Source organism: Pseudonaja textilis, chromosome 1 (genome assembly GCF_049901715.1).
Source record: "Pseudonaja textilis isolate UNSWEBS1 chromosome 1, rPseTex1.2, whole genome shotgun sequence".
Lineage (NCBI taxonomy): Eukaryota > Metazoa > Chordata > Lepidosauria > Squamata > Elapidae > Pseudonaja > Pseudonaja textilis.
Window position 1 is genome coordinate 245821518 of NC_141990.1, and position 24906 is coordinate 245846423.

General features: G+C 34.2%; 1 protein-coding gene across 1 annotated transcript in view; it reads left to right on the forward strand.

The window, feature by feature from the left end:
• The window catches only part of CSTF3 (cleavage stimulation factor subunit 3), a 59100-nt gene extending 38435 nt beyond the window's left edge, over positions 1–20665 (forward strand). Inside the window, exons 4-21 of the mRNA XM_026705939.2 lie at positions 2216–2248; positions 4797–4894; positions 6027–6093; positions 6179–6213; positions 6320–6446; positions 9975–10052; positions 10198–10360; positions 10822–10931; positions 12012–12128; positions 12277–12351; positions 15564–15707; positions 15795–15897; positions 17197–17266; positions 18479–18674; positions 18786–18939; positions 19201–19295; positions 19433–19493; positions 19953–20665. Of these exons, the coding sequence (XP_026561724.1) occupies positions 2216–2248; positions 4797–4894; positions 6027–6093; positions 6179–6213; positions 6320–6446; positions 9975–10052; positions 10198–10360; positions 10822–10931; positions 12012–12128; positions 12277–12351; positions 15564–15707; positions 15795–15897; positions 17197–17266; positions 18479–18674; positions 18786–18939; positions 19201–19295; positions 19433–19493; positions 19953–20155 (1929 nt within the window). The 3' untranslated portion in view covers positions 20156–20665. The remainder of the gene's footprint in view (positions 1–2215; positions 2249–4796; positions 4895–6026; positions 6094–6178; positions 6214–6319; positions 6447–9974; positions 10053–10197; positions 10361–10821; positions 10932–12011; positions 12129–12276; positions 12352–15563; positions 15708–15794; positions 15898–17196; positions 17267–18478; positions 18675–18785; positions 18940–19200; positions 19296–19432; positions 19494–19952) is intronic.
• The last annotated feature ends 4241 nt before the right edge of the window (positions 20666–24906 follow it).

The following is a 24906-nucleotide window of genomic DNA, read 5'->3' on the forward strand; positions in this document are numbered from 1 at the left end:
AATCACAGAGAATCGTAATTGTGGATGTATAAATTTAAAACAGTAAAAACTTACAGATTATGAAAAGGTAGCATAAAAAAGGAAATATTCTACTACAGAGTTCTTCACTTCTTTTGAAAGAATATTGATAATTTTTTACACAATTAGCATTCATGCCAGTCAGTGCAAAGAAAATATTCTGTGAGATGTCCTGTCCATACATCATTTTTTACAAGTAACCATTTTGAATTCAGAGCATTTTTTAAATTTGGTGCCTAAAGATCTGTTGTATTACAATTTCCATAATCTCCCCGAAAGGAGTGTGGCTTTCCAACGTATCATGAGGGTAGCCAATTGAGAAATTGCTCAGGATAATTTAGAGCATAGGAGACCAATCTTTTTGGCTTGCCTGAGCTGTGTTGAGTGAAGAGGAACTGTCCTGAGCTACATATAAAATATATAATATTGTTAATATTTATATAAATTACATAATAATGTTAAATGTTTACAACCTTGTGCAGTATCATTAGCTGCCCAGAGCTGCATGCAGCTCATAGACTGGGTTGGACATGACTGATTTAGAGCGTAAATAAGCAGGTAGTGTTTGCAGAGGAATTGCATTTTCTTGATATTAAGTATTATTTCTATTTATTTACACTGATGAGTGAAAGAATGTGTTCACCGTGGTGCATTCTCAGCTTTATAAACTTTTAAGTTTAAACATGGTTTATTTTTAAATGCCTGCAGATGATGTGGAGTATCATGCTGGTTTAAATGCTAGGGCAGGTAATTATTTACCTTGCTGTTTAATTGCCAGTGAATCCTCAGCTGTAGAACATGAGATTTTGCATGCAGAAGGTCCCAGGTATTCCAGCACCTCCTTGCAACACTAAGAAAGCCCTCTCTGCAATCCTAGGGAGCGATTGCAGGCTTGACTGAAAGAATCAGCAGTCTGCCTTGCCTTCCTACACTCTGAACCTTCCCCAGTGGCAGCATCATTAAGGTTATTCCGTTCCTTCACAGAGACACCTTTCCATTTCATCAGCTTCTGCTGTTTCACTTGTCTTTTTAGACATTTAATATTCACTCCAGCAATACAGTTTAAAGATACTAGAAGTGATGCTATTTTTAAGTTTCCTCCTCATAGCTTAGTCTTTAATGATTAAAATGCTGCCTAGAATTTTAAAAATGCACAAGTTCCTAGGTTTTCACATTCCTTTACAATGATGCAACCCCCTGAAGTATTTGCATTGATTTCTTCACTACTTGGTTCATACTACAACTAATACTGCAGAACCCCAAAATATATCCTTATTGGACATCCTATTATTAAATTCCAAAGTGGTTTCCAAAGCCTTGCTACTTTTAGTTTGAATTGAACCTCCTCCCCCCCCCCCATGGCCTTTGCTTTTAACTTTAATTTTAACTTTGAAATCGAATACTGTATGGAGAGTTATTAGCTACATTTTATCAATACATTGAAACAAATTACTAAAGTGTGTATTCCAAAAAAATATTTGAGCCTTTTGAATATTACAAGGCAGAGACGTTTCTGATGTTTCTGATGTTTGTATGTTAGATTAATGTAACTCAGCAGCTCTTTGGTGGGAGTGTGGGATAGCTGTTTCCATGTCCTGAAATACTGAAGGGATCTCAGTTTCATGAAGTTTTGTATGATAGTTATTATATTATTATTGAACATCAGAAGCTGGTTTGACATCTGTAGTATCAGCTATAATGAACATCTTAATCAGCTATTGGAAAGTCACTAAATAGTTATAAAACAACATATATTTGTTCTTAAATTTATATTAGAATTTAAACTAATAAAGGATTATTGTCTTCTATGCTAGCTATCTGAATATAAACTCTTATAACCTACTGTGAAACGAGTTCTAAAATTGCCTTCCATATTAATACACTATGTGATTAGTTAATATTAATTATTAACTAACAATAACATTAGTGTTATTTATGCTTGATTATCAGGAGGATAACACATTCTTGAGCAAATCTTAATGTGACTGAAATATTTCACAGTATATATTTTCTCACAATATATCCTCATCTAACTGAAAGTAATACTAGCTTTTTCAAAACCCTTCATTAACTTGTCAATTATTTTGCAGTTTAATTTTTTTAAAAAAAGCCAAATCTATTCCAAGTAATAAATAGTTTTTTTCATATTTAATGAAAGGCTGATCTAATTATTTGAGGGTTTTGTTTTGTTTTTCAGATAAAAGCAAAAAATTATGACAAAGTAGAAAAGGTAAGCTTCAATATATACATTAATTTTAAAAAATCAAATAAGTAAACAATTAGAATATGTATCTTCTCTAATGTGAGAATATGTGCCTACCTTGAGCTAAAATGTCCTAACTTTTTTGAGAGATCATGAATGAAATGTTCCATATGGCAGTTGGTTATACAAAATGTATAAAAGTGGGAAACACAGGAAGGTGTTTAAGGTATTCATAGAGATATTTAGCAATGTGATATGGTATAGACATAATGAGACCCTCAGGAATGAGTGGGTGGTCATTAAACTTGTTGGTCCTTGTATGTATGAGAATCAGTACTTCCACACGTTATTTATGATTTCCATAAATAATGCATACAAAACATTCTTGTTTGATCAAAGATTATGCAAATCACTCCAGCTATATATGTGTTCCTGCTCTCACAAATGATCTTTCTGTATCAAAGTTGTTATCTTTGAAGGTCACATTCTAGTATGAACCACTACTATACTTTTTGCCTTATGGCACTTCTGGGACAACTTGTTAAATAATCAAGATAGTTATGGAAACATTTTTTCACCATATGTTATTAACATGAAGAACCCAAAGACTTGGGAAGAAGAAATGATGGTTGACACATAAAAGCAGTAGACAATAGAGCTTAGAGTGGCCTCTACAATTGTTTGTATCAATTTGTGTATAATAGTAACTGTTAGAGAGACAGTTTGATGAACTGATTAAGGCCTCAGACCAGGAGACTTTGAGTTCTGGTCCCATCTTAGCTGGGTGACTTTGGACCAATTACTGTCTCTCAGCCTTGGTGGCAATTAGAAAGCATTTCCAAAATCTGGCTGAGAAAATTACAGACTTGTCCAGGTAGTTGCCTGGATCAACACTGGCTCAAAGGCTTAAAAACATTAATTGACAACTGTTATGTGAAAGTACAATAGAAGAAGCTCTCCACTTCAAACATCAAAACAACCATGTTTTCTTCAACTGCTTGGAGCTGCTTCAAAATATTCATGTTCACCCACTTGACTTCATGTATTTCCTATGCACGTTGGAAGCAGCTGCCTAAATTGGAAAAATGGCTTAACAATTCATAAAAAGATGTTTTGTATATCTTTTCTAATTAACATGCAAGCAAAATAAGATTGGGCATATTTTAGCATTTTAACACCAGACAATCCCAAGGAAATAGGCTACACTGGAAAGTTTAAAAAAGAAATCACAAAGGAAGGCAGTAGCAAATAGCTTTTTAGTTATTCACAGGAAAACTACAATGTGCTTAGTCTATTATGTTCATTGCTCATAATAAATATAAAAATTAACATTAATACAACATGCTTTAAAATATTAAAACTGTTACCTATACAAAGTTAAATACAAGACTTACCTGGCAGAGAAAATCAGATAGGCTCCAGTTAGATTGGGCTTATCATGCTTTTAATGTCTTTCCACAAATATCACACATTTCTGTTTTTCCTCACTTTTTCACTTGGACAAGTGAAAATATATATTTAAATATAAGAGGGTATAGCATTGAGAAAGCCCTGCATATCTACTTCATCTAAAACCTTACAGTTTAGAGAGGAATGTGAATTAGGCTTGCAAAGACAGAAAAATTTTGAATTGGGCCTATAAACTGACTGAACCTGATAAAATATTTGTTTTGACCTTCGTATTACCCAAACCTTGCTAGACAAGACAATAATCTTTATTGTGGCTAATGATCTCTACATAAAACACATTGTACACATATAGATAATACTGATTAGCAAATCAGCAAAACATAATACTGATTAGCAAATTAGCAAAACAGATCAAACAGATGCTACTCACCTTGCTTAAATAGACTCATTTGAAAAAGTTAAAAAAGGAAATGTTTTAAATATAATTGAACAATTTGACCAAGATATTTAATTAAGTTTGGGCTTAACAACTCGAGTTTTGGCATAAAATGAACAATGTCATAAAACATGTTGATTTCAATGCCTCTTTCACTACAAAATTTGGACTTGAATGGGATGCCTTTGTATTTCTCCTCAAAAAACTACTGATGGAAGAGTCTTAAACTATGTCATGGTTCATTTGGGGACATTAGAGACCTGGACGATGAGACATACATGGTTTCCTTAGAAAAATGTATTCAATAAATATGCAGTTGTGCTCTAAATTAGTATCGAGTTCCTGGCCCTCCTTCAAAGATAACCTTATATTCCACTACAGCATCTGAGTAACGAAGTACATATGTTCTGTGAAATCCCTCTGCTGCTTTAAAGTGTATGAAGTGTCAGTCAAATTTATATTAAGAAAATCAAAACATGTAAGGCTCCAGTGCTGGATACTGTCAAGCTTTTCTTTCAAATTGCTGCAGTTTACAGCTTTATTATTTTAACACTGGTTAAAATTCATGAAATTCATGAAGCTTTGCTGAAGTTTCTTTTTAAAAATGTAGAGTGTGATCATTGTATTTTAATTCATAATTGAGGAAGTTTGTTCAAATTTCCGAAATTAAAATAATCTACCCTGACCTGCTGATGGACTCCTATTTCTTTTTCCTCTCAATATAAATAGCTATTTCAGCGATGCCTTATGAAAGTCTTACACATTGACTTGTGGAAGTGCTACCTTTCATATGTGCGAGAAACAAAAGGGAAGCTACCCAGTTATAAGTAAGTTGAAATGATTTATTGACTACTTCTTCTAGGCCTGTGATTTAAAGGAAGAAATAGATAACTGCCAGGGTCAATTCCTCACATGGACATACCATGGCACAAATTGATGACTCAGCACAAACTGTAGGAAGATTACTTGTGTATTGGTGAGTGTATTGGTATAACACTGCTGATCCAGGACTGGTACTTCCCTCTTCCCTCTCTTTCTCACTTCCTGCTTTTACTTTTTAGTTTAGGTAGAAGCAACAATAACCTTGGAACTACCCTGTTGCTCAGTGGTGCCTCTGGTATAAGGATACCACAAAGTTAATTTTCTTGATTTAGTGGTTTAAACTGTGCCAAATAGTTGTGCATCATTATAGCTAGCCTATGAGCATCTATCTCATTCCAAACTACTCTTTCAAGCTTCCTGCTCTTTGGAGAATCAAATGTCCAGACAGCCATCAGTTTAAAGCAGTTTGGAGTTAGTTAACCTGAAAGTTGTTTGAAGTGTAACCATTTTCATAGTTACTTTTAAAATCTTATTTCACCTTACTTTTTAGAACAGGTCGTCTTTTGGTGACTGCCTTGTTTAATACTGTTCACAGTTTAATTGATGATGCTTTGTAATCAGTTCTTGCTTTTATGACCTTCCTAAAACTGTAAAGGAAATGAAAGCTGAAATAAGATTGGAAGCAAAGTCACAAATTCACTTAGCAATTGTTTTGCTTAATAACTGAGTTGCCTGTCTTAATTGTGAACTGAACAAGAACTCCCAGTATTTTCAATTATATGACTGTACAGTAATGTAATTCCAGAGTAAGGTTGCTAATAAACAGCAAAATGTCTTAACATTATTAAAGCTGCTTTATTTCAGCTCTTTGCAAACCCTAAAAGCAGTGTTATTTCCCAAAGAAGTTCAAATCTCAGTCTGCTTTTAAAAAATCCTTTTAAAATGCAACATGTAAGTTCCTTGATCAGGGAATTCTTCCCAAAATATAGATCCTCTTGAAGCATGTTAAACTGTGCCCTATGAAAAGCTTGGAATAGTATTTTTATGTATTATAAACCTGCTTGTTTAAAGTAATTGAATATAGTAAATATTTTTTCATGCAAATTTAATTGTGTATTTTCTGTGTATTTTTTACAGAGAAAAAATGGCTCAAGCATATGATTTTGCTCTAGATAAAATTGGCATGGAAATAATGTCATATCAGGTAGGTTTCTATATATTTTTTGGAAATATTTTTGTTAAATATTGAACAGTTATGACAAACTAAACTTTGACTGCTTTTTATATAGATCTGGGTGGATTACATCAATTTTTTGAAAGGCGTGTAAGTACAATAGTTTTTTCTTTTGTGTTAATTAATGTGATGTTGCTATTCATACAGGTTGCAAAGTGTAATTGCTGACATATTACTGTCTCGCCTCACTATTTAGTGAAGCAGTAGGGTCCTATGCAGAAAACCAGAGGATAACTGCTGTCCGCAGGGTTTATCAGCGCGGCTGTGTGAACCCCATGATCAACATTGAACAGCTTTGGCGAGATTATAACAAGTATGAAGAGGTAAATGAAAAGATGCTAGCATTGCAACTCGAGTGACTTTAACACAACTATTTTCTTCCTCTGCAGTGGGAGCTTTTTCTGATAGGGCAAGGTGAATAGACTCGCCTCATATTGTTCAAAATTAAAATCAGTCTTCTGCATTCAAGACCAGCCATTTATATTCCTTTCCCTCTTTGTTGCTTTGTTTATCACCTCAAATCATAAACAATCTATAGAATTTGAAAGCTAACACATTATTTGGTAAAGCTGAGTTAACTTCACAAATGCTTTCATATTCATCAGAAAATAAGTCCTATCCCTCTGAAATCTCTGAGATCCTTGTTTGACTATGGATTTTGTACCTGATCTCAATGGTGCAAAATTTACATATGGAGAACATTGGTTTTTGATACTTTTGGCCACAAGGTATATATTCTGTGATAATCCTAACTCAAGAATAGCTAATTAATGTTTTGGGGAACAACCTTTTTCACAACATAAACAGGTAATTTTAATTTTTGGTAACATTCAAATCTGAATTTGATTGACTTCTAATGTTTGTTCAAAGTTTATTGGATTTAAATATTTATTATCTACTTTAATCACAATAAATTCAGAATTACTTCTGAAATTACTTTTCTAAGATTTTATAAGAATTAACTTTTAAGTATTAACTGATGTTCCCAAGCCTTTATTACCTCTATTAAAAGTTGAAAGAAGTTTTTTTTCCCAAAAAGTTTTTTATTTTTACACATCTCTTCACGTGAGCAATGTGATTCCGAATTTAACACTTGTACATAATCATGCATTCATTTCCATCAATCTTATGTATCATCTATCATTATACATTTCACTCATCTTTAAATAAGTTTCCATTTCATATTTCAATTCATTAATTCAATATCAATATCATTTCATCCACACATAAATTTTCAGTTCTTTATCCCCTATTATTTCCATTTTCAGCTTACCACCTATTTTATTTTACATTACACATCATTATTATCCTTGATTTTCTCTAGGCCGATGTATAATAGACAATCTAAAAAGAGTAAAAATAAAAGCCAATATATTTAGGATCCACATGGCATATCCCCTCAATCTATTTAATTTAATAATTTTTCATTCCCCTGCTTTAATCATAGTACAATACTCTCATTATACACTTCTAGTATCCATTAAGTCATCAACTGTATATTTTAAAATATATATATTTTGAAGCATCCCCCCCAAAAATCGCTAAAATAACTTCTTAATATGTCTCATTTTATCTTCACTTTTCTTATGATCATTAATAATCATGTTTTTTCTTCCTTTCCACTTAGCCAAAGTTTATCTATATATTTTAATACATTTCCATTCCCATTTTTAATCCTCCAAAGAGAGGGTTCATAACAGCACAATTCGTATACAGTTATATATATATATATATATATATATATAGTTATAGTTATAGTTATAGTTATACAAACCTAAAATAATTCCCAGCAAGTTTTAAACTAAATGCCAATATACATTCCTATATGGTATCCCCCTTATACTATCCCTAAACCTTATCTCTAAATCTCTTGGCTTTATCATTTCTTTTAATTTTAGCCAGCTTTTCCTTTTCTAAGTTTCCCCGGTCCCTCTTTTTTCCATCTAGTATTATTTTTATTTCCCTCTGCCTGTCAGCCATGTTTTCCCCCACCCTTTTCAGTTCTCTTTTTGGAGGTTTCTTCTTATATATTTCCTTCTTCTTTTTCTTAGTCTTGGGAGCCTTATCTCTTTTATTTGTTGCCACTGTCTCTATTTTAAATCATTTTATGTCCTTTGGCAGTGGTCCTTGTTCTCCATATTCATCTAGGCTGTTGTTTTCCTCCTTTAACTCATCCTCTCTGGGCTTTCTTTGTTCTTCTGTGAGCTGCAACGCCATTACTTTACTAACCATTATATCCAACAGTCTCATTCTTTCTTTTAACATACTTCTCACAGTTAGGAGCTCCGATTTAAATTCTTTGCTTATTTCTTCCATTTCTTTAATCTATTGAATTATTCTTTGTTTTATTAAAGGTCAAATTATTCTGTTTTCGTCCTTGCCAAAAATCTCCATTTATCTCACTTTCTTTTTCTTCTATTTTCTTGTCACAGTCAACCTCCAACAGTCGCAAAATATTGCATTCCTTTATATTTTACTGTAGTCCCCACTTTTTAAAAAAAGCTTCTGAAGTTCTTGTTGTATTAATAATCTTTTATTCCATTTCTTCTCTCTTTCAAAAATTTATACAACCAGTAATTTTCCATAGAAACATAAGAGAGGGAAATCTTTAACCATTAGGTGGTGCTCTATATCACTTTCTTTTCAAAGTTCTTTTATTTTTAATTCTCTTTTCTGTAGTATTAACATTAAATTTTATCCATTTCAAATAAGTCCAGCATTTTATCCAATTGCTAATTAATGACCAATTCTATATGTTATTCCAAATTTAATCTTTGATTTCATATAATTCTTTTATTTCTGGTTTTTTCTTTACCTTATATTTTCCTCTTATTTCCCATTCGCCGCTACCACTCTTCCAAACGAGGGCTCTTTCTTTCCGCTTTTCAGGGTTATCAAAAGAATATTCAAAGACTTTTTATCCAGTTACACACTGCTCACCATTTCCACTCTCCAGCACAAACTTAAGTCCCGGCAGCTTCCGGTCTTCAGGGCAGCCATTAAACTCCCTGTCTTCTAGGGGAATAAATACCAAGCCAGGGAGGGGAGATGTGGCTCCCCTCAATTCAGGTGGCGGTCACCCCCTTTCCCCCCCATGCCTACAAGATAGGTCAGATGGTTCCAGTCTCTTAGGGACCCCTCCAACAATCCATGACGCATGGATCAAAGCCGCGCACGATCGTGGTCTCTGGTGCGTCTTCGATGGAAACGCCACCGGAGGTTCAATCTCCAAAAGTTGAAAGAAGTTGATGGAGTTAATATGAATTGTTTATGTAGCAGTTATAATAACAATATGAATACCTTACCTTGACAATCAGTGACTGGTTATTTAAACAACTGAAAACTGAAACTTATTTTTTATCTAAAGAAAGAAACCTCCCTCCTACCTACCTACCTACCTATCTACCATCCTTTTACAAGAAATCTGGTCTAGTCAACATTTTTGAAAGTTTTCTTTAATTATGAACATTTCTGGTCATGCTTCTTTTAAATTCTCATGTTATAATTATGCTGTATATGTCATATGGCCTAGTGGCCTAGTGATGAAGATGCTTGCCTCCCACTTGGAAGGTTGAGAGTTCATTCCTAGGTAGTGGCAAATATCTCTTCCCCGGGGTGTAAAGAAAAAATATCTGATGTGAACTCTGCATGGCATCAGGATGGGCATCTGGCCAATAAACTCTGATCTCCATCCTTTCGCCCTGATTCTACCCTGAATTAAAGTATTAGAGGGTCATAAAAAGGGAGCTGTGTATATACCATATGTAACTTCGTTTAATAAAATACTTAAGAGTGAACCTCTGCAAGTATATAGTTTATTCAGAGTTTAACAGCTTGTTCTCTTCTTTCAGGGAATCAATATCCACTTAGCCAAAAAAATGATTGAAGATCGTAGTAGAGATTATATGAATGCTAGACGTGTTGCTAAGGTATGGATGATGGTGGATTTTTGTTTTCCTTTTTATGAATACATTTTACTGCAATACGTGTCCGATACAACAACTTTCAAATATTAAAAACAAAACACATTTATTGAATTATTTGTCTTGTTTTAAGTATCTACCTATCTTTTAGGAGTATGAGACTGTGATGAAAGGTTTGGACCGTAATGCTCCCTCTGTCCCACCACAAAATACTCCACAAGAAGCACAGCAGGTAGACATGTGGAAAAAATACATTCAGTGGGAAAAGAGTAACCCTCTGCGTACTGAAGACCAAACCCTCATCACAAAGAGAGGTAAGTTCATTTTTTTTTGCTTTTCAGATACTTTGATAGAGTCTAGATTCTAAATCTAGAGCGCTGTGTTGTGTGCTAAGTCTTGTCTTACTGCCCAGATCACTTCCATGATGGGATTGCGTGGCATTTGCAAACAGAATCTGATAATTTTGGAATAGAAGAATAAATCTACCTTTGCTTAGATTAAAGGATATAAGAATGATTCCTTTGTGTGCTAAATACTATGATGTTGCTTGGTTGACCAACAATTTTAAATGTTAAAAATACTACTAAAAATACAAAACAAGTACATTTGTGAGAATGCCGTCAAATTCACAGACTTCTTGAGGAACAATATTATGTGATTTTTCAATCAGACAATGCAAAATTGGTTAGTGAGGAGTTGAAGAAACATTGTGATTTAAATAAGTAATAATTTGTTCTGCAAAATGTCAAATAAATATTGTCTCTGTGTCTTCTAGTGATGTTTGCATATGAACAATGCCTCTTAGTATTGGGTCATCATCCGGATATCTGGTACGAAGCTGCACAATATCTTGAACAATCCAGCAAACTGCTAGCTGAAAAAGGAGTAAGAAAAAATATTGAAATATCTGCATGCACACTACTGACATAGATAACACATTGTTTTGTGTTATCTATGTGTTTTATTACACATTGTTATTTCATATTAACATTATTAATTATTTTAAAATTGATCTGTTTTTATACAGTATAACACCAAGTTGACGTAATATGTTAATCCAGGTTTAAAGAATTGAAAAATTGTATGGAAACAAAAATAACCAATATTGTGAATTTATTATAGATAGTCTTCTGATTACAATGGCAATTGAATTGGAAGTCCCATCACTAAATAATGAGATCCTAAAGGGTGATGTCACATGACCACGTCGCTTAGTGAGACTGCAATTTCAGCAGTCCCAGTTTGCTATTGTAATCCCAGACCCATGCAAGTTGTTAAGCGAGAAGAGGCAGAAATCCCAGGAAAGCAGGCCAGCGGGCATTCTGGTGCTGAAGGGGAGGTCCACTAGGGCGGGGCAGAGGGTTCTACAGATAGATACTCCAGTGCATGGGTGGTGGGCTGCAGTCTGATGTAGGCAGATGCATGGATACCAAGGGGGTTGGTGGGGGATGCCATGGGCAATAATTCCAGAGCATGGGTGAGCAAAAAGGCAGTGGATGTGGGAGCAATTTTCAACTATCTGCTGGCTTTGCTATTGATTTTGCTTGAAATTAATATCATGTGACTGTGGCTGTCACATGATTATACTCATGAACTGAGAACAGCATCTGAATTTTAAACACATGATTGCAGAAGTGTTGCAATGACCAAAACTTGAAGAACCAGTTGTAAGTGCCCTTTGTTGTAAGTACATCGTAACTTTGAACAGTTGCAAAAAAAGGGATTGTAACCCAAGGACTACTTGTATGACATAAATGTTTGCAGCCAATATATATATATGATGAATTCCAATATCCAATTAAAAATCTGTCAAGTTTGCTTGTTTTTGATATGTAGTCCAATTAAGTTTACAATGCTAGTATAATTTTTTCAGTGAGCATGGTTTAAAAGGCTAAAAATTGTTTTCTGCCTATCCTCTTTAATTATTTTGCCTGACATTCTTTTCATTATTTGATCTTCTTTTAGGATATGAACAATGCTAAACTTTTCAGTGATGAAGCAGCAAATATTTATGAAAGAGCAATCAGCACTTTATTAAAAAAGAACATGCTTCTTTATTTTGCGTATGCAGATTATGAAGAGGTGAATCAAAACATTTCTTTATTCTCGCACACTTTAATGAAATCCTCCCCTATGTTTAGAGATTGTAATCTCGATAAAAATACAGTCACACTATTATGCTGGTCACTTTGGGCCTAAACTAATCAAATATCTTTTTAAATTTGTGCAGAGTCGTATGAAATATGAGAAAGTACACAGCATATATAATAGACTCCTGGCTATTGAAGACATTGATCCCACTTTGGTATGTTTGATCTCTCGTACTTCAACTTTCAAAAAAATTGCCCAATTTCGATTCTCTTGGCTTAGCTCTCTCTGTGGCATTTTAAAAACCTTTTCTTTGTGTTTATTTTGTAATCCTCAATTTATATAATCAATTATATGTTATTTCAGCTTTTTTGTCATTGTGATAAAGATTTTATTCCTATGCTTATAATGATGGGAATATAAAAAATACTACATGTTGTTTCAACATGTGTTTAAAGAGAATAGCAAGTAGAATCGCTGTTAACAATAAGTTCATTCACATTAACAGCATTAGGGTCATCAAGAATGCTAGAGTATCCTAGCAAAAAAAGTAAAAAACCAAAATAACAGTTTCATAATATCTAGATTTTTTTTTTATCTTTTATTGATTTTATTATACTCTCTGTATGATGTGAGCCACCCAGAGTTGTTGAGTCAAGTAACATCCAAGTTTAATTTGTTATTGTTGTTATTTAACTTGTGGTAATACATACATGAAGAATGATATTCAAAAATAAGTTCTAGTGATACAAACTTTTTCAGCTGTTTAAGGTTTTGTTTATTTATTTAAACAGTTTTATCTGGCTGCCCAGTTCATTACATATAAAGCTGAGCCGCCAAAATAGGATTGAAAAGTAAAGGAAGATAACTAATAATCATAAACCATAACATGATATAAAATGATAACATAAACCATAACATGATATAAAACATTGTAATTGATAACTAGTATCTTAATTTGCACTCAGAAGCCAATAGAAGGCTAGTGTAGTTCATAAAGCAGGAATGTTACATGGGTGCATTAAGGTGCACCCATAACTATTCATACCACTGCATTCTGGAGAAATTATAGTATTTGGGTGGTCTTCACAGGAAGTCCCATGTCAGAAATCAAGTAAGAGGTAACTAAGGAATGAGTACAGTTAATGAGGTTGTTCAAAGGCCCTTTTACCCACAGCTGCAACCTGCTCTTCAAGCAGGAGGTGCAAGTCCAATTTGGGCCTTCAAATTGTGCACTGAATAACAGATTATCAGAGTTGGAAGGGACCTTGGAGGTCTTCTAGTCAAAACCCCTGTTCAAGCAGGAAATCCTATACCATTTCAGACAAATGGTTGTCCAACCTCTCCTTAAAAACCTCCAGTGTTGGAGCAACCACAATTTTTGGAGTTGTGGGACAACTAATTTTGTCTGGGAGAATGCAATCCCGCCTATAACTAAAGATGAAAAATCTATAGATGTAGGGGCAGGGGTGGAGGCATTAAAACCTATAGCCACTCAATCTTGCTTAAATTGAACTGAAGTTTGTTATTTTCCCATCCAGACTCTTTTCCCAGTCTACAGACATTATGAAAGAACCTTGTTTGCATAATTTGATTCACCAAGGATAGAATGGTAAAGTTATATATCACCAGCATACTGATGTTACGTACACTCTTACTAATGGATGGCTTCATGTGCTGGTTTCATGTTAAATAGAAGCATAGAGCGGGTAAAGCTTTAAAGGAACCTGAAAATCAGAAATCTAGGGCTACATTTCTCCCCATCTAAACCAACTGACTTGGAGGAACATAACCACACAGCACTGTGTACCCCACACACACACCCAATCCCCTAACCCAATTCATGATTGATGGTATTGAGGGCTAAGAAAAGATCAGGCATGGTCAGGGTGGATGCATCACCCCCATCTTAATTCTGTTGTAGGTCAAGTACAAATACAGTTAATGCTGTATCAGTGCTATAGCCCAGTTTGAAACACGACAGAAAAGGGTCCAGATAATCTATTTCCTCCAGGTTCCTCTGGACCTGCAAGCCTACCACCTTCTCAAGGTTGGAGACAGGGTGAAAATCTTCCAGTGCTGTTGGATCCAAGGATAGTTTCTTGAGGATGGGGTGGACCACCACCAATTTAAGGGCGGCAGAACATCTCCTCCCTCAAGGATGACTTCACCACTCCCTGGATCCAATCACAGGTTGTCTCCCAAGAGGCCTTAACCAGCCAGGAGGGACACGGATGTAAGTTACAGGAGGCCATAGATTCGTCCACATCCTTGAGACCAACAGGCTTAAACTTCTCTCATATACTATATGACTGTGACTCAAGCAATTTCAAAGCACTTGCACAACTGGAATCCAATTCAGAATGGATTTTAGTGACTATCTGCCTCAGGTATCTTTGTAGTTGTCCTGCAGCTATTCCTCAGGCCCATCCCTACCTACCTAAGAGAGACTGGGTCACTTTGAACAGGACCTCTTTACCCCTTTACCTAGAGACACAAGGGGAAAAATAATTACATTCCTGATTAGATTCACTCTTAGTTTTGTTTCAGAAATATTCTAGATATTTCTGCTGCTGTTTTAGTTCCAGAGCTTTCTGAAAACCAGGGATATTTTCTGGTATCCACAAGCAGAAAGAGTTTACATAGATACAGCCCAATCTAGAGGTGTTGTTGACCCTTTCATTCAAGGTAGCAACTATGGCTTCATAGTGACCATGAAGTTCCAAGCTGCTTCTGGCCCCATACTCAGGGGAGGCAGGTTGAAGTCCTTCAGTATAAGTCTGGGAAACTCTGCTGTCAATCCAGTAAAATTGAGCAGCTCAGAAAGCAAAGCTGGTCCAGTAGCAGCAATCCCAATTGATCACCAGAGTCCAATTTGATCAGTAAGTCTATGAGAGCTGTCAGGATCTTTCAAGTGACATTAGCAACCCTGCTGCCCTGTCTTAGAATCATGGTTGGTGCTACACTTGAAACCCAGATGGACACTTTTTTGAGTGGGGAATTTCCAATAGCCAGCCAGGTTTTCCACATCTAAGCAAACCTAAACAATTCATTGGCAAAATTCACAGCTCTAAAGGTTACTGGCAATTTGGATAGCAGCTGGAGAAACAGCAAAGCAACGTGACTTAAAATTCCAACTCTAGGGCCAGTCACTTGAGCAATATGGTAGTGGAGATTTTTGATCAATGAATTGTATATCAGTTATTTGCTATGTGAGGTTTGGTTTACCCCTCAAGGAATTTGAGAAGCAATATGAGTTTAAACAATTACATGTTACGTTTTGGATGTGTAAGAACTAAAACATGTTAAATATATATGCTACCTTGAATTTCAAAATACAAACATTTAAATGTGCAACCAAGCCACATTCGTAATAAAGCATAGATCTCTTTATACTGCACTGCAGCTAAAAGATTATCCATTCCTCAGGTTTATATTCAGTACATGAAATTTGCAAGGCGAGCAGAAGGTATAAAATCAGGCCGAATGATATTTAAGAAAGCACGAGAAGATGCCCGTACCCGCCACCATGTCTATGTTACAGCTGCTCTGATGGAATATTATTGTAGCAAGGTAATTCTTTATAGTGAGTTAAATTATTATATTAGTTTTTTAGATGTTTCATTTTTTACTTGACTAATAACATTTTTAAATTCACAGGACAAGTCAGTGGCTTTTAAGATTTTTGAGCTAGGCTTGAAGAAATATGGAGACATTCCAGAATATGTCTTGGCATATATTGATTATCTTTCTCATTTGAATGGTAAGTCCCAGGAACACAGAGAAGTTATTAAATTGGAGATTATAATTCACTGTGTCTTTTTTCCATTAGAATATAATATTCATTTATTTCTTATAACTGTCCTAAATGCAGTGAAAATGTTAGAAAGCATTTTTGTATAAACAAAATAAACGTTTTCCCCCAAATTGAGCACCTAATTTGTAACTATTGGGCAATTGCTTATTGTACAGGCATTCACACATAATTAACTGGTAAAAAAACCTGGACTTTAGTGTTTTTAGTGTTTCTTTGTTTTTGTAAAAGTTTATTTCATCAGGATTTATGCCCGGAAGTGTTATTATACACAATCTGATTTGAAGAGAGTGGAGACAAAGGCTGATGGATTGCATAGCAGACATGTATATAACAGAGCACTAAAAAGATGAACTAGGAAGACTGGGTTAAATCTCCCCTCATAGTCAAATGTACAGTGAGTCCTCACTTGCTGACTGACCAATTCAATGGCTGAAGTTACATCAGCACTGAAAAAGGAGGTGTCTGACAAATCCTGGAATTGGTGGCTGTTCCTGTCCCCCTGTGTTCACTAGATCATGATTTGGGTGCCTGGCAACCAATGCATATTTACAACACCTGCAGCATGCTGTAGTCATGTGATTGCCATTTGCAGCCTTCCCAGCCAGTTTAAAAATGACACTTTTACAAATAATAATAATAATAATAATAATAATAATAATTTGTTTGTTTGATCTTATGTACCCTGCTGTTGTCAACAATTGGATTTTAAATTATTTTGTTAAGATTTGGATTGTTTCAGTGTGATACAGTACCTTTAATTGTTATGAATATGTAATTAAAAGTTAAGTTTATGTAGCTTCTTTTCAGCCTTAAGCCCCTTTTGCTCAGCTTTTATGTAGGAAAGGCAGCCATTAGTATTTTGTTCCATCCATGTGGAATAGACAGGGATTTTCAAAGAATCGAAGTTATTTTCTTATAATTTCTTATATTTTTTAAAAGGTATGGGATGAAGAGATTTTAGATTGAAACGATAGAAAAGGTGATAAGTTACTGAAACGGTTACTACTTGTCTTGAATTAAGAGGAAATCATTGCCTTGTATTTTTTCCTTTTTTTCTTTTACAGATTTTTTTCTTCCCTTTTTTTCTGTCTGCATTTTTTTTTCTTTTGGTATTTTTCTTAGTTTGTATCAGTATTTCAACCTTGTTTTTTAAATTTAAAATTATTCTTTAAAAATTTCTGTTTTTAAAAATCAGTCAAATATTTATGTGTTTTCATCTTTGCTTTTAAACTCTGTTTTAAATAGAGGATAATAATACAAGAGTCCTGTTTGAACGTGTGTTGACCTCGGGGAGCCTTCCACCAGAGAAATCTGGGTAAGCCTTACCAAAGCTCCTTCCTGCAAGTGATCTCTTATTTTACTTGTAAATAGAGTCATACTAAGAGAAGCAAAGAATGTAGCACATTCATGTTATGGATGCCCCCAATTGCTTTGATGGTGTTCTGATCTGACCGGGCATGCTTTGGCACTTTGACCTGCATGCATCAGAAATGAGTTTACTGTAATCCGCTCACTTAGACAGTGAGATCGGCAGCATTAAATCTAATTAATACATACATAGATGAATGAATAATTCCACCTTCCTGCCTGATTTATACCTACATCCTTCCCCATCTCACCCGTTTATTCTTTGAAAACTGCAGTAATGAGTTTACTGTGGAAGTCACTTGTACAGTGACATAGGTGATGTATAAATTTGATTAATACAAATACACATAAATGATCATACCTCCTTCCTGGCTTTCACTGTACATTCTTCCCCAACTCATCTGTGTTTACTCGCTGAAAACTATTCCCTTTAACAAGTGATTTCCACTTGGACCCTATTTTTTGGAGCCAAAGTGCTGGGGAGTTATGCACATTTGTGGATTACATTTGCCTAAATTTAATAAATAGCTATTTTGTCTGCCGTTTTGCTCCTAAATGTAGTGAATTGTATAATCTATGCATGCAAGCTCATTTTGCTTCCATTTTACTTATAAGAGCTCTTCTACCATGGTCCCACTTTATACATAAGCTGACTGGTTGTCATTCAACCTGAATCAATATTAAGTACAGAATTATTTCTTTTGACTGTCCTTCCTTACTAGAGCAGCTTATAGAATAAACTCAGTTATCAGTTTTTCTGGATCTAAAATAAACATTTTATAGAAAAAGGAGGCAGCTAAAATTAACCTGTGGGCAATTGCTATGCCTTTTGGTTATAAGAAAAAAAACGACTGGTATTTGTATACAATAAATTTAACATTAGACTAGAATAGTTTCTCATGCAGTTGATTACTAGCAAGCCACCAACACATAGAATATTTTTTTTTTAGTTAACATGTAGCAGTGACTTGCAATAAATTGGATTTGAAACCTGCTGGTTATTGAACAGTTGCAAAAAACATTGGTACTACTTTAGACAGTGTAGTTAGAATATGCTTAAATAGGCATGTTTTCTATATTTTGATTTTTCTGTCTCTTGTTGGGCATATGAATTAATTGTTATTGGGTTATTTGTTTTCTTCGGTATTTTCTTATACAGAGAAATATGGGCTCGATTTTTAGCCTTTGAAAGCAATATTGGTGACTTGGCTAGCATATTAAAAGTTGAGAAACGAAGGTTTACAGCTTTCAAGGAAGAATATGAGGGCAAAGAAACAGCTTTGCTGGTAGACAGATATAAATTCATGGATCTGTACCCTTGTTCTGCCAGTGAACTTAAAGCTCTTGGTTATAAGGTAATTTAACAGATAATGTTACATTACGTCCATTGCACTTTCATCATTTAAAGATTTTTGAAAATTTATTTAGTCAAATGGATTAACACTTTCTTTCAATACAATTTCCAGGATGTCTCTCGTGCAAAACTATCAACCATAATTCCAGATCCTGTAGTGGCACCTTCTATAGTACCTGTGCTAAAAGATGAAGCAGACAGAAAGCCAGAATATCCAAAACCAGATACACAGCAAATGATTCCATTTCAACCAAGGCATTTAGCACGTAAGAGGATTACTAAATTTTGTCAAGATAAAAAAGGAAATTCTCTGCTATATTCTGACTGAAACTTTATTTTAAAAATGCCTAATTCACTCTTACGCAAGTACTGCATGAAGTTTGAGTTAAGTCATTTGATCTCAGATTTTTATTCATTGCATATGATGCCTTGTAAGATTCATCTCCAAAATAAACAAAACTCCAATCAAGCCTTTTTACTTTTGCTGTAAAACCATTAAGAGTTATTTTTGTGTGGTTGTATTCTAGCTCCTGGTTTACATCCGGTTCCTGGTGGTGTGTTTCCTGTTCCACCTGCTGCTGTAGTTCTAATGAAACTCCTCCCACCTCCTGTGTGTTTTCAGGTTAGTTGTAATACAATTAAATCTTCTGAAGACTTTGGTAGTTTACTGCCACATTTTATTAATATTACATTTATTGAACTATAATACTTTTATGTCAGTGTTCCTATTAAATGGCTAATCTTTTTGTGTGTGTGCAGGGTCCATTTGTGCAAGTGGATGAACTCATGGAGATTGTCAGAAGATGCAAACTTCCAGACAGTAAGTTGTTTTTCCTCTGGCCCCCATTTTGGAAGTGTGTTGTCCCGGTTCCATATCAGCGCATTTGTTAATCCCAGACAATTACTTTCCTAGCCAATGGGTTCTGGGCTGGTGATATAATGGAACTTTGCCAGATTGACCTGGACTGTTCTTAGAGAAACTGGATGGATCTGTGTTTGGGAAACGGGAAACTATAGATCTGGTTATGGTGATCCCATTTAGGTCATTTCACTGGGTCAGTGGCTGGCTGGATTAAAGGTATTATATAAACAAGCTCATCCTTAACTTTAGGAAATGGCCGTTTGAGCAAAAATATTAAGACAGTATTCTATCCCTTTCTCCGTAATCACTGATGGATGTACTTTGTCTATAATATCTCTAAATATAAATGTGTATGTTCAGAACTATTGAGCCAACTTTTTTTCCACAAAATGAACTCTTTTCTTCCCTTTTCCAAAGCTGTGGATGAAGCTGTACGGATTATTACGGGAGGCTTGCCTGACCTTTCAATGGAAGGGAATGGACCTTTGGAAAATAATACCCTTCTCAATAAATCTGTCAAAAGACCAAACGAAGATTCAGATGATGATGAGGAAAAGGGATCAGTGGTTCCTCCAATTCATGACATTTACAGAGCACGACAACAGAAGCGAATCCGATGAGGCATGTTGCAAATTCAGTTGTGAAGCTAAAGAACTTGTAATATGTTGTCTTTCAACAAATCAAATGTTTAAAAAGAATTGAAAGTTTCTAACATGCATCTTGCAACTGAGGTTGTTTTGTTACTGTGGTGCCTCTTTTTTACCAGCTGTTTTTTCATCAGAAAAGGAAAAAGGCAGATGAACTAGCAAATCTGAGTTCTGGCAGCAAACTACACATTGGGACGCAGACCATGCAAAACGTGTTTGCCATGTGTTTGGTTGGTCTTCAGATGTATCCTCACACTCCACTTGAATTCTTGTGGGGATTTTGACAGTTTTATTTTTAAAAACTGGAAAGCCTATAATGGGGAAATATTTTAAATTCACATTTCTGAAAAACCGTTCTCACTTTGCTCACGTAGTGTCTGTCCTGCCTTATTCTTCATTTTAATTTATGGCAGAATGAATGGAAGCTGTTTTGTAGTTTAAAATAGAAAAAATTGTTCCTTTCAAATAAAGGATCTCCATAAAGTTACGTCTCATGAATTTTGTTCTAGCTGATACAAAAATTGTCAGTTTCTTCAAACCACTAATCATCCTAAATACTGAAATGAAATCGTTTGGTTCCGTTGGTGTTTACTTTTCCTTGGATAAGCATACATTTAAGTTTGTCTTCAGCATTATTTTTCTAAGCATTATTTTCCTTAGAGTTGATGTGTGACAAAATGAAATGAAACAAACTTTAAAATGAAATTTGTAATTCAAAGATGCAATTAATGATTGTATCACAATATTGAAATATAAATAATTGTCCAGAGCATGAACATTAATTCACAAAAGTATCTAGAACAGATCTGTTAAAAATTCAAATAATTTATAGAAATAAAAATATTCCATAGAAATATAGTAATAGAAAATGGTTTGAGATCCTTTTGAACTGAAGAGTTCCCATTTTCATTGACATTTAAATTAACGCTAGTCAGCAAATACTTCAGGCATGCAATAGTAGTCATTGATAATTTAGGGGCGATACAACTAGCTTTTCTCTCAGTTAAAAGATTAACATTAGTTTTGTTTTTGTTATGTAAGTAACAATGCAGAAAATATTTCTGGTATTTTTTAAATTACAAAATAAAGCACTAAGTACTGTGATAACTACAGATAACCTTTTTCCAGCATACAAGCTAGTTTCAAGATAAGGGAAAAGAGATTGCCACTTGCCTATTACCTTTAGTTGTATGAAAGGTATGAAATATAGTGTAAAGCACTTAGTATTTCTATAGTCAATACAACTAATTATAGAATTTATCTTTGACCTATTTTGCCCTTTCTCGGTACTTTTAAATAATTCCAGAGAAAGTTTACTTTTCAAGTTGAAGTCTGCAAAATGCAAATCTGATTACAAATTTCATATAACAAGTGACTCACTCTTTATTGTGTGTACTATGCTAATTTTAATAGAGCTACTGTGATCCCTGCAGAAAATAGATAATATTCTCTAACCCATGCACTGTTGGGATTTTGAGAGGAATAAGACTGTAACTTAGCATCAGATTCCACTTCATCTGTTCCATGCAAGAAATACAAACTTTGGTCTCAGTGGAGAGATGCTGAAAGAATCTGAGCTTTAGGCTTTCCTATACTATTTGCCATGGACAAAATCAGAAGAAAGGAAGTAGTTTGGATTGTCTGAGAGAGCACGTGTGGATGTATTTATAAGCATACATGTTTTAGTTTTTAAAATCCAGATTATTGCAGACATGACATTGCTTCACTTGTGCGAGTATGAAAAATATTGTATTAGTCAAAAATAATTTCATCACCACTCTGTTTGATAGCTATTAAAGAACAATTACAATCACGCGAAGAGTTGTTTGTAGCCTTGGCATCAGTAATACATAATGCTATTTGCCATTAAGGACTGGCACATTTATGCAGCACATGATTTAAAGCTATCGGTATCTTTCTCCCACTGTTAATTTTTTTCCATCACCTTTCACTGCTTAATAGGCAAGACCAGGTAGACCAGGCTTCATATGAAACTTACAGTTATTACACCAAGATCCATTCAAGCACTAGGCACACAAGTGAATTGATTTGCCAAACCTGAATTAAATTTCAATTATTCAGGATTCTTGGCATCATTCCTATTTGTCTTTGTCACTTCATTTACAATGTGGGAGTCATTTTAGAAAACATTGTATTTCCTGAAGAGTTGCCTATTTTAATGCAGCATTTTTATTTTAGAGTTTAGTGTGGGGATAAAAATTCTAGAGGGAACAATGAAGCAAAATCCAAACCTTAAGTAAGCATTTGTGAAATAAATGTGTGACAATGGTGAAAATAGAACAGCAGAAATGGGATACATTATTGGAAACTACAACATATAGCATAAAAATTATTAATTTATTACAGATGAATTACCATCTCATATTAAAGATGCACATACAGCATAGATGACAGCAACACTGAGGAAAAACATCAAGCTTGGAATATTAACAGTTCAAAAATTCCCATAAACACATACATATTCTGATAAAATACTATATAAGGGGTTTTTTTTAATTGCTTTCTGTCTTAAAGCAATAAAATTGGTGGATGAGTAAATTTAAATATCAGATAACAGCTAAGAATCTGAAATCTAACTGATTTTAATGAAAAAGGTTTAAAATAAGGGCTAATTTTCCAGAATTGGTTAGACTGAATAATTAGATTTATCGTTTCTGACTATTAATGTTAGAATTATTAGTTTTAGACTGCTTCTTTACTTAAAACAAAAACATTTGGACTCCTATTTTTGCTTATTAAAATTCTGAGGCATCAAATTTCAAAAGGAAGGCATTTGCAGGAGCATTATTTAAATAAAAAACAAACCCTTCACAAAATGTTCAATAATATATACTGAACATATTATTGGACTGAAGTAATAATAATAAATAAAAAATGCCAAATCCAAATCTGGTGAATTGTGCAACCAGACATAATAATAATAAATTAAAGTTTGTATGCCACCCAACTCCTAGCATCTCTCTGCAATTCACAACAATCAACGAAGAAATTACTAAAATCAATAAAACAATTAATAAAAATTGGTTTGGTTATGCTGCATCAGACCAATTATTGTTTAGTTTAGAATATGATCAAATATTTTGTTTTTAAGTAATTCTAATAATTAAAAGGATTATTTAAGTGAAAAACTTCAGACCTTTTGCTCTTTGACAACAAAGCTCAGTCATATCTAACAGATCGCCACTAAGTATTTGGACCCTATATTGCATCCATCTTTCCAACCAAAGCTTCTCTGCTTTATTATTCCCGTTTTTGAATATAACATTCTAACACATAACACTTTTATTTCAGCTACCTTAATACATAAATACATAAATAAATAGAATTTATATTATAAACTTCGACACTGGAAAGCAATCCATCATATTATATACACACACACATAAAAATCAACAAATGTTTTGCACCCAACTGAGCAAGAGAAGCATACATAGAAGCATCTTCTTCCTGCTCTGGATTAAGAGTCATATCTCAGCATGTGAAATTCTGTGCTGTGGGCCTAACAGGGAAGGCAAGTTAGAATTCATTTGGGTCTGCCACCATCTAGCTCAGGGCTGTCAAACTTGCGGCTCACAGGCTGGATATATCACAGGCTGGCCACTCCCATGCCTGGTTTAGCAAAGGGGGAAAAGTCATGGTACGTCACATGATGCCACCATGACAAAGCGAGTTTGACACCCCTGATCTAGAGATGAGTGTACCAATGCCAATATTTGCAACTAACATAGCAATTGAACTGGTAGTTTCATAATTTCACTCGTAAGGAGGATATAAACTAGGACTTTAATCTGTCTTTCCTTCTAATCCCAAGCTTTATGTAAATAATATTAGTAACATTCAATATATTTATCTTACTCGACTGCTTCAACTATAAAGGTTTGCTTGTCTTTAGTAGCATTTTATACTTCATTAATAGAAAACTAAGAAACTAGGAAATTATTTAATTGTTCTCTGAGATTATCATTTTAATTTCCTTCTTAATATTTAAAACCTCATCCCGTTTTCTTGTTATATCTGGTGAAAAATTCTTATTCAAGGTCACATTCGTATTTTCTGCAAAGAAAATCTACACGAAGAAACTGCTCTTTTCAAAAAGTTCTCACAGGTCAAAAGAAAAACACTTCCTTGAATCTACAGGATAGCATTCTTATGAATAGGGAAATAAAGAACTGGAAAATATTCTACAAAAATATATGATTTTGACCAACTATCTGCGGGTAGAGAAAAAAAAAATGCTATAGAAAACCATGGCTCGCAGAAACACAAAAGAGCCTTGGCTTGCAGAATATATATAAAGTGCTTTAACTACCAATATTCAAACTCTGAATATGTGGACATTTAAGTTGTAGATTTTAGAACAGGCTTTAAGAACTATATAAAGTACATATATATATATATATAAAAACCTGTTAGCATGTACTTTGCATAATGCAAACAGGATGGTTTTCATAATTATCCTTATATGTTGCCAAGGGCCATTATGGCTAATAAAGTTATATACTAAGCCAAAATATTTTATGTATATTTTAGATAATATTTGATCACTGCTATTGAATTATTTGGAAACGTGTTTGGAAAGCTGTTTCTTTAAACATTTCAATGTTTTTTCAATAGAGGAAAGGTAATTACAGTAAGCCAGCAATAATATCTAAGCATAGAATCACAATTTTTTTCCAGGTATGATTCTGCTTTGACAAGAATAC